A 12,985-nucleotide genomic window follows, 5' to 3' on the forward strand; every position below is an offset into this window, starting at 1 on the left:
AAGTTCCTCCCACCATCACCAACACATCCTATTATTCCCTTACCATGCTTTCCAGTTGTGTGTAATAACCTATCTGATGACATGCTCTGATCTCAGGTGTACCATTCAGTCAAGACGTGCAGCACACCCATGAAACCCAAGGCCCCTCTCCACATTCCCAGTCATCCTTCCCTCCCCAAAGCAAACACTTTTCAGATTTCTATCATCACAGATTAGTTTTATCTATACTAGAATCACCCAGCACATATTTTTGTGTGCCTGGCTTCTATCATTCAGAAAAATGTTTGTCAAATCCACCCATGTTGTTATCTGTGTCTGTGGATCGCTCTTTTTCATTGCTGTGTAATATTTTGCCCATGGATGCCTGGTGTGTTGATTCATCCAACACACTTGTGGATGGACGTCTGGGCTGTCCCCAGTTTGTAGCTATTGTGAATAATGCTTCTCTGAACATTCTTGTGCAAGCCTGTTAGTCCATGAATGTTTGCATTTCACATGGGCAAACACCTATGATTCCTACTTCATTATTCTCCATGGCATAGATCACCATACAGCATACTGTACACTTTACTTATTTACCTGGTTTGTTGTGTCTCTGTCCACAAGAGCATAAGCAGGGTTGTCATGCTTTTTGTGTGCTTTGTTGTTTTCTCAGAATGTAGAAAAGTGCCTTGCATAGGGCAGATACTCAATAAATGTTTGATGAATGAATGAATGAATGAGTGAATGAATGAATGAATGAATGAACAAATAAATGTCCTTTCCAAATCCCAACTGCACCACAAGCTGCTGGAAACTAACTTGGGTCTGATTTTTCTGCTGGATATCATTGGGTTGTCTGCACCACGGGCATGAGGGAAAAGAAATCCCACTATCTCTGAGCAAATCCTTCCCACATCAGAATGTCTGGGGAGCAGGGGGGCTCTGCTTTCCTGGGATTCCTGTTCAGAGGGAAAAAAATCACCAGCATGGTAAATCTACTCAAGGCATGCTGGCTCTGTCTCCCTCCCCAGCAGTAACAGCATGGATGATGTTGATGCCTCACAATCTTATATCCCAGGGCTGGAGAATGGGCTGCCCCCAGCAGTGACCCGAACATTTTTGATTCCTTGAGTGGATTAAACTGTCAAGTTTCTGGGTGTTTGCAGAGCGACGGGAGAGCTGCAGACAGTAATGTGGTTTTATTTACAACATCACCGCTTCAGCAACATCACTGAATTCTGAAAACACAGAACAATTTTCAGCCCCTTGGGGATTCCCAGGGCGTGATTTCCATAAAAATTAAATATTGATGAATCTTACCTCTCTGCCAACTTCCCTGCCCCCCCCCACCCTATCCTATGCTTCAATGAGAGAGAGAGAGAGAGAGAGAGAGAGAGAGAGAGAGAGAGGTGGGGGGGGCGCTTCAGTGAGAGAAAGAAGAGGAAAAACGGATCCAAGAATACAAGGCAGAAAAAGAAAGTGAGAAGATAGATTTGGGAGTGCTTCAATCAGATAGGTGAGGGGCTAAAGAAAGAGCTGGCTCAGCCTGCGTCTGAGGGCAGAAAGGATACACATCCTCATCCTGATCCTGCATGTACAGCCTGAGCCTGGTCTGGTCTGTACCCAGGGCTGGTGCTGGGCTGGGCTGAGGTATGGGTGGGCATTTAGCCTAGAGCTGGGTCATGACTCAGTAAGGGCAGGGCTCTGGGGCTGGCGGGGATCCACATGTGGAGGTTTGGTCTGTGGCCGCTGGGTCAAGGTGTAAACATTCCTCCAGGTAAGGCCCAAGGCCCCAAGTAAGACCCTCTAACAAACCGGCCCCTCTCACCATCATCTCTTCCATCTTCATTCCCCCTTGAACACTTTTCTCAGGATCTCCAGGATTACACAGAATGACAGAGATTGCAGAGGTCACAGAAGGGGAAACTGAGGCTCAGAGGTAGGCTGTGAACAGCCCAAGATGTCCAGCCTGCCAGGTGAGTGGGAAAAGGAGCCAGCCTTCTGGACTCTGAGTGCAGGGCCCTGTCACATCAACATAGCTCAGCTCCCAGGAGGCAAACACATGAACGCACCGGATTTCCAGTGAAATCTGTAAACCAGTGGGGAGGTTAGCTCTGCCGGTCTCTTGCTTCCAGAGCAGTTCCTTTCACTCCAGAGACAGATCTGGATATTCAAGGTACAAAAAGGAAAGAAGATGCCCACAAAGGTGACTTCAGGGACTGGGTACAAAGGGGGCAGGCTTTTGCTTTCAGGCATATGCCAGGTTGACTGAAAACTTTTCCTTTATAATAGAAAAGTCTCTTGCATGGTAGGAGACAGAGCAAGAGATGGGGGGCAGGTGCCAGGCTCTTATAAATAACCAGCTCTCCATGAACTAAGAGCAAGAACTCCCTCATTCATAACTAATAAGCCATTCATAAGGCATCCTTCCCTATGATCTAACCCCTCCCACCAGGCCCCACCTCCACCAGGCCCCACCTCCTCCACCTCTTTCCTTTTATAAAAGGAAAGAAGATGCCCACAGAGGTGGCTTCAGGGATTAGGGACAAATGGGGCAGACTTTTGCTTTCAGGCATGTGCCAGGTTGCCTGAAAACTTCTCAGGCATATGCCAGGTGATGGAAAACTTGCAGAACCATGAGCCAAATAAACCTCTTTTCTTTATGAATTAGCCTCAGTGATGCTGTAACTGAGAATGGGGACTTGTGATTTGGAGAGGCAGATGCTGGGAGTGGAAACAACCCAAAGCTTGTCATCAGGAACTGAGAGCTTTGAACAGCATTTGTGGAGCTGTTCACGGTGAACAACTGGGCATCTCTGAGCATTGGCTTTATCATCCATAAAAGGGGCAGTTTAATAACTAGCGGCTCTCATGTAGTTTGGATGTTTGTCCCCTCCAAATCTCATATTGAAATGTTACCCCCAATGTTGGAGGTGGGGCCTAACGGGAGGGGTTAGGTCATAGGGATGAATGCCTTATGAATGGCTTAGCACCATTCCCTTCGTAATGAATGTGGGAGTTCTTGTTCTTAGTTCATGGAGAGCTGGTTGGTTATGAGAGCCTGGTACCTCCTCCCCACCTCTAGCTCTGTCTCTCACCATACGATATGCTGGCTCCCCCTTCACCTTCTACCATGACTGGAAGCTTCCTGAGGCCTCACTGGAAGCAGATGCTGGTGCCATACTTATACAACTTGCAGAACCATGAGACAAATAAACCTTTTTTCTTTATAAATTACTCAGCCTTGGGTAACCCTTTACAGCAATGCAAATGGACTAACACAGGCTCTGGAGTCTACACGTGTGAGGTGAAATTTGGCTAAATTGAGTCTTGGTTCCTCCATCCATATGGGGGATCTGGGGATTGAAATACTCTTGAACTGCCTTTCAGAGAATAGATACTCAGTAAACATGGATGGGCTGAGTGCAGGGTAGGCAAATGTGTGGGGGCAGAGGCAGGGGCTTCCCATCACCCCCACAGCATATACTTTTCTCCATGTAAAGAGTGGACTCACTAGTCTCCTCCGTGTGCTGTAGCACATGCTCTCAACAGAGGCTGCAGTACCCACTCTGTGCATGAGAACAGGTGAGGCATGATTGTTTGCTGCTCTAGGGGACCCTATGGGATGTCTCCAGGGGCAGATGGCTCTTTGAAGACTTGAACCCCAGAGAGCAGACCTACTTAACCCACCAGCCCACCCCAGACAACATCCTCCCTGTCAAAGCCAAATGAACATCCTTCAGACAGAAGAGTCTGTGAAACACGGTATGACACAGAACTGCCCAACCAGTGGGATCCTGAGGTGACCGCTTTCCACTGGATTGGGAAAGGACTGGCTCTTCATCCCAGGCAGTTCCTCAAACATCCCCCAGACACTGGGAGAACTAGGGGATGCTGGATAATCATGATGATCATAAGCATAGCTGGGAACACTCGCTACTCCAGACATACCCCAAAACATAAATCACAAAACCGTTCGTGTCCACAAAGTCACTGAATCCTCATCACAGTCTGAGGAGGCACTTTCATCTCCACCAATCCCATTTAGCAGACGAGAAGACTAAGGCTCCATGTTATGTGATCTGGCCAGGATCACAAAATGAGAAAGTGGCAGAGAAGGTCTATGAACCCAGGTTATGAACCCAGAGTAGGGCTATGAACCCATGACTCTAAAGCCCTTTTAGCAGCTTCAGAAGGATGAGGCTAGGAGACACACTTCCCAAAATGTATAAAAAGCCTTAAAAGGGCTCATATAAAATGTACCTATCCTTTGCCCCAGCAATTCCTTCTCTGCTAAAATAGCCCAATGAAATACTTATCAGCACTTTGGGAGGCCGAGGTAGGTGGATCACGATGTCAAGAGATTGAAACCATCCTGGCCAACATGGTGAAACCCCGTCTCTACTAAAAATACAAAAAATTAGCTGGGTGTAGTGGTGCACGCCTGTAATCCCAGCTACACAGGAGGCTGAGCTAGGAGAATTGCTTGAGCCTGGGAGATGGAGGTTGCAGTGAGCCAAGATGGCGCCACTGCACTCCAGCCTGGCAACAGAGCAAGATTCCATCTAAAAGAAAACAAATAAACCCACTTATAAATGTGCTCAAAGGTTTATTTTCAAGGATGTTTGTGGCAGCATTGTTTATAAAAGCCAAAAGGAAAAAGAAAAAAAGAAAGGGAATGGCCTAAATATCCCTCAGGAGAGGACAGATTGCCAATGAGCCATAAGGCATAGCACGGTGAAAGAAAATGCTCACAACAAATGAGAAAAAGGAACAAATGTGAGAAGGAATGAGTCAATGTTTATAAAACAAATTACGTCCAGATACACCTAGAACAAAAGACTGAAAGGATGCTCAGTGTTATTAGTTGTTACAGGTGTGTTCTATTTTTATTTCTGCACTCGCAAATTTTCCACATTCTCTAAAACAGACGTGTGTAACCCCCTAAAAAAATAAATGTTTTTAGAAATACACACAGAGTCCAGTATCAACAAGGTGGCCACAGAGTTTTTATAAGCAATTCAAAGCATAGCCAATAGCTTTTGGAAGGATGATGACATTTTGGCCAAGAGAAAATTCTTACTGTCAAGGATCACAAAACCCATACTCTTACAGACCCAACCCTTGGCAAAGACACGATCTTGGGTGCCCCATGGAGAACATAGGCTACCTTGGATAGACCCCATCTATCAGGAATCAAGTGGAATTTGCAAGAGCAGCTGCCCAGCTGAGAACAAACAGTTTCCATATGAATGCATGCTTTTCCATTTGAAAGGCGGCTGGGTTAGCACCACCACCATGAATTGGCCAAAGAAACAAACAAACAAAAAACTTAGAAAAAATGTCAATGGGAAAACATGCAGGTGATTAATGCATAAAGAATTCAGACACCCAAAAAAGGCTAAAAGAGGGGAAAAAGAAAGGGCAACACCTCTCTTCCATCTCTCCCTGCAATTCCTTTATCAGTAGAATCACTAACAGCTGCTGGGAGAACAAGCCTCACATCACAAGGCATAATCGCTGGTGGAGTGTCACACGTTAGTAACCTATTTGCAGATGGTGTTAGATTTCACTCATCAGCCTCCTTTCGGAGCACGCCCACAAATGGTCTATCTACTTGAGCACAAATATCAGGCGGCAAAACTAATTACCCCAGATCTGAATTGGTAGCAACGCAAATACCAAAGCTGCCCCCCTGCTCATTCTCAACCTTGCATTTAAATAAAGGAGCCAATAGGATCCTGAAGGCCACTGAGAATGAGAAGGTCTCTTTCACCTCCAATACAATCACAGGAAATTAGACAAGATCGTTTTACTGGGCTTTAAAAACACATTACATTGGTCAAGTCCCTCTTGCTGGCAGAGAATCAGATCGTTAAGATGCTGATATTGCCTGAAATGTTCTTTTTCTGTCAAACTACCCTCCTGGAGCTCCCCAAATCCATTTTCACCAACTAGGAAAAAACAGTAGACTGGGGTTACAGGCGTGAGCCACTCTGCCTCGCTGAGTGAACCCAGTTTCTAAGGGCCGGCATTTGTATATCAAGGCTTGCCAGCCTGGCCCTTTAAGCCACCTTTTTGGTTAGAAAAGAGATGCTTTGGGGGTTGTTTCTTATTACAGGAAAATTTCTGCCGAGAACCTTACTCTCTGCCTAAAATAATTTCCTAATAACTCCTGTATCACAAGGCCCTCTGCAAGTTGTGCCCCCTGACCTTTCCCAGGACCCCAAGTAACCCTGCACACTGGACCTCCTGCGCTGCTTTCCCACCACCTGGTTCCTGCTCAGCAGCTGCCTCTTTTTGCAACGCATTCTTCGGTCCCCTCAGCCACCTGCTGATACTGCCCTGCATCCTCCAGCTCCAGCCCTTCCCAAAAGTTGCAACCATCTTTCTTTCTCAGCCTCCTTCCAAGCCTTCTTCACCCCCTTCAGGCCCTGCACTTACTCTGCCGCCAGTGAGAGTCACTTGCCCATGGCAGTACCCACTGGGTCAGCATTTGTGTCTTGCCAAGTCCCACTGAGTGTGTTCTCCAAGATACACTTTAAACTCTTAAGCTGGAAATGACGACTCTGTCCTCACAGCTGCAAAACGTTGCAGCGCTAAACAATGGGACTCAGGAAACAGCCCCATCCGACAAGGCAGAGGCGGCCCGGATGAGGATCGGGTGTCTGGCACAGATTCCAGTGCTGTGAGTGCCGAGGACAGAGGCTGTTTCTGGGAAACCTGGACGACCTTTCCACGTTGTTCTGACCCAAACAATTGACAGCTGCTCTGGCCAGAGCAGAGAAGGAAAATTGTCCTTGAAACGCGTTGTTGGGGGAGATGGACAAGGTGCTAAGGTGTAATGGCACAAGATACCAAGAGCCTGCGGGTGTCTTCTGGCACATTCTCCAATGTGAAATTGCAGCAATCTGGATATATGCCAGTAAATATGAAGAAAGGCTGAAAATAAAAGCCGAAGAGTTTTTAGTCTTTAAATTCTTGTCTGTAATCACAAAGGAGAACTCTCTGGGCCAGCTGGGCATGGCGGCTCATGCTTGTAATCCCAGCATTTTGGGAGGCCAAGGAGGGCAGATCAGCCCAGGAGTTCAAGACCAGTCTGGGCAACTTGGCGAGGCCCCCATCTCTGCAAAAAATACACACAAAAAATAGCTGGGCATAGTTGTGTTGCCTGTAGCTGCAGCTACTCAGGAGGCCAAGGTGGGAGGATCACCTGAGCCCAGGAGGCAGAGGCTACAGTGAGCTATGATTGCAGCACTGTACTCTAGCCTGGCGTCAGAGCAGAAATCTGTCTCAAAAATAAAAAAATAAAATAACTCTCTGGGTCCTAATGAGGTAGCCAGGTACCCAAAGAGGAAGGAGCCCCAGAAAACTGTGGCATCTGCCTAAAATGCTGCTTTGAACACCCCCACTACACACACAAAATAAGGGTCATGAGGGTGGCTTGCTTCCCCCTCACACGTCATTGATCAGGGTGTAAAATGAATACAACCCTTGCCAAGGACAACTTGGCAAAGCTACCAAAATGATAAAGACACTCAGTTTTTGACCCAGCATCTCCAAGGCATATTTTTCTTACAGATTCACTCAGACAAAGTGATCTACATAAATGCACAGGTAGTTACTGCAGCATTGTTTGCGAAGGCAGAAGACTGGAAATAGACTAAATGCTTCACAGTAGGCAACTGGTTAAATAAATTATAGGACATCCGGGTAATGGGAGAAAAGAATGAGGAAGCACCTTCTGTAGCGGCATGAGACAATCCCCAGGGCAGGCTGTCCACTGAAGAGTTTGGTGCGGAAGGGCCTGTGCAGCTCCTCCCCAGCTGTGAGGTTGGTTACAGAATGGGTGAGGATGCAATTGCTTGAATATTCAGTCCCTCGGAAGTAGACACGAGAAGAGACCCGAGAAGCCAGGACAATCGACTGCCTCCAAGCAAGGAAACTCACAGAGTGAGAGGAAGACTTCCCTGCGATGTCCTTTGGTGTTTTCACTGTGTTCCATGTGAGCATGTTCCCATTCAACCCGAAACACTAAGGGCTCACGGCCACAATGGCTACCCTTTCTTTACCTTCTCTTCCTTCTCATCTTCTCTCTCTCTTCCCCTCTCCATAACGCCAAGAGACAGCAGGGTGTAAAAGCACGGGCTGTGTGTGGCATCAGGAGCAGGCGCTGCAAAGCTGGCCGCTCTGTGCCTGTGTGTGAAGGCTCTCGGCTCTGCACACCTGCCCTGCTTCTTGCAGCAAGCAGGGATCTGAATATCTCCCCTTGGGAGCTACTGGGAGAATTAAAGCATCAAGATAGTCCCCCACCGGAAGGCTCCTAGTGTCATGCCCAGTGCATAGCAGGACTATCCAAGCTGGTTGCTCAAGGGACACCTGCCTTCAGCCTGGTCTGAACCACAGAGTTCCTTTGATTCCAATGAGAGGGCCTCTCAAGGGAACAGCTCTGAGCTGCAGGTGTGAGGGAAGCCCTGGGAGGGTGGCTCTTTCTCTTGAGTGCACAAGTAGGGCCGGCAGCTGAGCAGGCATCCTTGCTGCCTCTACCCATTGCTCTGATCCCATGAGGAGGAGAGGGGATGCGGAGATCGCCAGGCCAGATGTCTGCAAATCAATAAACTGCCTTTTTGGCTCACTTCATAGTGTCATAGTGTCATGGGTGCCCTGATGCCCAACACATCCTTGGCAGTGGCTTCCAAAATGCTGGTGACACAGAAGAGCCACTTCAAAGGATGCACTTGGCCAAGAAGAAAGCACCTGTGAAAGGCTTTGTTCACCAGCCACCTCCAAGGGAAGCGTCCCCAGAGTGCAGGGGAACATGGGAAGCAGGGAGAGCAGGAGTCAGGGGTGCAGCAGAGGATGGATGTGCTACTCCTGCAGGTCCCATCACATCTGCTCTTATTGAAGCCCACCCCTGCACCCTTCAACTCCCAGCAGACTACAGAGCTACCTGAGTTCAAATCCTGACCCCACCACTTACTGGCTGTGTGACCTCAGGCACAGCGCTCAAACTCCCTGCCTCAGTTTCCTCACCTGGAAAACGCAGATAATCATAGTACCTATGCTGTAGGGTTGTTACAAGGATTAAATGAGTTAACACATAAAGCACCTCTGGAACAGTACCTGGCACGGAATGAGTGATCAATGAACGGCAGCTTCTAGTGATTGTCATCAACATCACCCTGGCCAAGGGCATGCTCTCACCTTAGCCCTCCTCTTGCCTTAGCCCTGGTCTATTACATCACAGATACCAAAGCCACACATTGAGGGCACTGCAACTCCAGCACATGTGGAACAGCCTGAGCCCCAAGCCTCCCGCCACTGAGGGCCATTTCTAGAGCCACAGCATCCACCCCAATCTGGAGCCTGCTGGACTTCAGCCCACGATCTCAATGCTCTTCGGATACAGTCTGCTGGGTCTCCCCAGCCTTGCCTCACACCTTCCTGGCCCTGCTTTTTGCAAGCCTTCCTCTGGCCTTGCCCAACTTTCCCCATCCCAGAGCTAGCATGCAATGCAGGGTCAGCGGCCTTTGGTGCCTGGCCCTGCCCCTGCATGGGGTCACACCCTACTCCTTAGCTCAGGCTGAACCAAAGGTGCAAGTGTGGTTACAGCCCCTGTCGTCAGATTCACGGCTCAACACTGTCAGCACCAATAACAGAAAATCCATCAGCTATCCCTAAGTCCTAAGCCAGCATCTTCTGGCTTCCAAACCAAGTCAATTTAACATCTGACACTTGTGCCAAGAGTTCGCATCCAGAAAGGCACTCTCCTTTCGGCTTTATAAACCTTGCTGAAAATTCCCCTCCCAGCCTCACAAGGTGGATGGAGGCGAAGGGTTCCCTGCCGATACCCTCAGACACACCATGCATGCCTGCACGTGTGCATCCCTCCCATGCCCCCATCCTCTGCTCCCACCTGGACTGCCACAGTGGACACCCTCAGCCCAGCACAGGTGCCCCTCTCTCTTGGGACCACCACACACACTTAAAGGAAAGGGTTGTGAAATTAACATTTAGTCTTACTTTCTGGGAACAGAAGCCTGAGCAAGTCTCCACGGTCACATTGGCGTGTATCAGGGAGCTGGGGAAGGAGTGTGTGATGTTCTCTGGCAGTCGGAAGCACCCGCGGTAGGTGGCGGTCCGCCCTGCGGGGAAAGAGAGGGGTTTCTGGTAAGAGATGGTGCCCAGTTGTTGGTGCCTGTCACCAGAAAAAATGCTGGCTTTAGGTCCTGAGACAGGTATAAAACTCCGGAGGCGCAGATTTCAAATCAGGGAGGAAAAACTGCCCTGGGTGGGGTGTGGTCACGCTGAGCTCCTGAGAGAAACCAGGCATCAGGACCTTGACGACCCCAGGGTCACCTGTAAGAGACCACTTGGCTGAAACTGCAGTGCTCAGCTCTCGTTTCTGCCAGTTCTCCATAACAGCATCCTTCCTTCCTGCCTACCTGCCTTCAGTCCTTCCTTCTTGCTCCCTCACTTCCTTCAATGAATTTGGATGGTGCATTTACTAGGTGCCAGATTCCTTCCACAGCAGGCGATCTGAGAGGCCGATATTGTGAAACATCTGATGTCCTCCCAGAAGATGCATAAGAAGAAAAGCAGTCATGGAAATCTGAAACTCAGCCACGTCTGTTCTTGCTGTGCCACTGGAGTCATACCACCACTCTGCTTCTTTGCAAAGTTTGTCTCTCTCTGATCTTGAACTCCCACTCAATTTCTAGGAACACTTCTCAAGCCCATGTCGCAAAGACGCCTCCTGCCAAGCCTCCTGCTGCTCTCTGGAACCTCTAGGTGGAAAAGCCCAGGGTCCTCGCTGGCTTTCTTGGAGCTGAACAAACTTTCTGGCATGTTCTTGCACCAACTGCTTGTATTTCTTCCAGATGCATCAGAGTTTCTCTAGATGACATCCTGATTCTTACCCCATGTTTCTTTTCACAGGAGGTCCCCAGGGCTCAGCATCTTCCCCCGCTCTCTAGCTGCTACAACACTCAGGGCAAGCAGAAACCCTCTCACTGCTGGAATCTGCCAAGCAGGACCAAAGTCTGGATCTGGAAGCCCATCTTAATTGACCACAGCACTTGTGGTCCACGTGTCAGGGCACAACCCACTAGGGCATAGACACCAGCCTAGCGGTATCTAGGTGACTATGGTGTCAACATCAGGGCTTAGGGTCTTAAGTGCCTAGGTTCAAGTCCTTGCACTGCCAGTGACTAGCCGTGTAACTCTGCCATGTCATGGGCTCTAAGCCTCTCAATTTCATCACCTACATACAGCATAGCTCCTAGGGTTGTCATGAGGAGCAATACCCACGCATATCCCCTGATGGGGCTACAACCCCCCACTACCATGTGTCTGCCCTGGCTTTTGGTGTCAAGGTCAAGGGTGGTGGCAGATGCTGGGCTCACAAAACTCTTTCCTCTTCTTTGGCATGACTGGACCCCCAAAAAATAAATATTTCAATGGACTGGGCACCAGTCCTCAGCCAGTTCCATGGGGGTAGAACAAACAATGGGGAGAGTCATCAGGGCAGGCACCATCCAGGGAGAGGGGAGGGATCAAGCTTTCAGTGAGCCCCAGCCCACAGGGAGGACAGCAGGGGGCCACGCGGCCTCCAGAACACAGCTCTTTGGTGGGGAGGCTACATCCTAGGTTACCGCTGTGTTCCCTACACCCAGCCCTGATCCTGACACACAGCAGGCACCCACTACATGTTGAACAAATGAATGAACCAAACTAGATAAAGCAGGAAGGAAGACACTGCGTATACTGCAACAGGTGACCGATTCATGAGCTGCTCAAGAAGGAAGCATTGGCTGTCTCTAGACTTCACTGATGCGCCTCTCAGGACACACCACCTGGTGCAGTCTATTCTCAGGACACAGGCTGTCACCTGGTGCAGCCTATTCTCCCTTGCTCCCCAGGTGAGAGCCTCAGGGCCATTTGGGGCAGAATGATGCCTCCAAGGCAAGGACATTGATGACTTGCTTAGAACCCACTCAGATTCCAACCTGGGGAGCACATTCTTGGGTCTTCCTCTTTGTGAATGCTCCGTGCTGGCAGAAGCTGCAGCTCACAGTGGTGGTTACCTGGTTACCTCTTGACAGAGATCCTGTCAGCTCATCCCCTCAAGAAGGGAGCAGGAAGGCAAGGGTACCTTACAGGGTGCTCCGCAGCCTGCCCAAAAGGGCAGCTAGGACACCATCTTCAAGGCCAACCATGACAGCAAGTCCAGCCAACTCAGGATCTAGGACTGGCTTGAATGATGGGACCACTGTCTCTTAATCCATGGGCAGCCTGAAGCAAAAACAACTGCCTCTCAGAATCAATCACCAAGCAGGCAGACGGGACTGAGAGGGCAGCCCAGAGTCCACATATAGGATTGGTCCTACTTGGGGGCAGGAATGTTGTTTGAAACCAAAGAAATAAAAGCTCCAAGAAGCCAGCATGGAGCAGTTTGGTCCTCAGGAAGTCCATTTGGATGTCCAGGTGACAGGACAGGACTCTGCCCATGTGCTGTGGCAAAACCCTTCGCCAGGTCAGGGCCTGGCAGGGAAGGTGTTGATGAGAAACTGTTGAGTTAATGGTGTGACTAGTGAACCCATAAGCTAAACAGTGTGTTGTCAGTTTCTCTGCCCCTGTCCCCATTCCCCCATCTGGACCCCTGGGCTCCCAGACACATCCTGTCTGAATGTAAGATGTACCCAAGAAGCCCTGGTTAGCTGGGGCCAAACCCAGAACAGCTCTCCATAGCACTGTGACCCCACAGATAGTGGCCAGCAGGGTGGTCTTTAGGCTTACCCACGGTTTTCAGGGCTGGGCTTCTGTGCTGCTTGGAAAACTCACTGAGTTTCCCAGAGCCCCTGTAAAGCCTTAGCTTTGATCCGATACCTCTTTACCCGGGCTCTGCCCCTTTCTCGAACTAATCTGTCAGTTATCCTGGAGCCCCGTTACTAGGGCATGACCAGAAGCAGTCATGTCATGAGCCGGTGAGCCTGGATGCTGG

At 49.4% G+C, this 12,985-nt stretch overlaps 1 protein-coding gene across 3 annotated transcripts in view; it reads right to left on the minus strand.

The window, feature by feature from the left end:
- WSCD1 (WSC domain containing 1) overlaps positions 1 to 12,985 on the minus strand; it is a 55,121-nt gene that overhangs the window by 18,900 nt on the left and 23,236 nt on the right. For all 3 annotated transcript variants that reach the window (XM_017538868.2, XM_037742132.1, XM_017538866.2), the window contains exon 5: positions 10,006 to 10,127. In XM_017538868.2, the coding sequence (XP_017394357.1) occupies positions 10,006 to 10,127 (122 nt within the window). The remainder of the gene's footprint in view (positions 1 to 10,005; positions 10,128 to 12,985) is intronic.

This window comes from Cebus imitator, unplaced genomic scaffold, assembly GCF_001604975.1.
Source record: "Cebus imitator isolate Cc_AM_T3 unplaced genomic scaffold, Cebus_imitator-1.0 Scaffold115, whole genome shotgun sequence".
NCBI classification, from domain to species: domain Eukaryota; kingdom Metazoa; phylum Chordata; class Mammalia; order Primates; family Cebidae; genus Cebus; species Cebus imitator.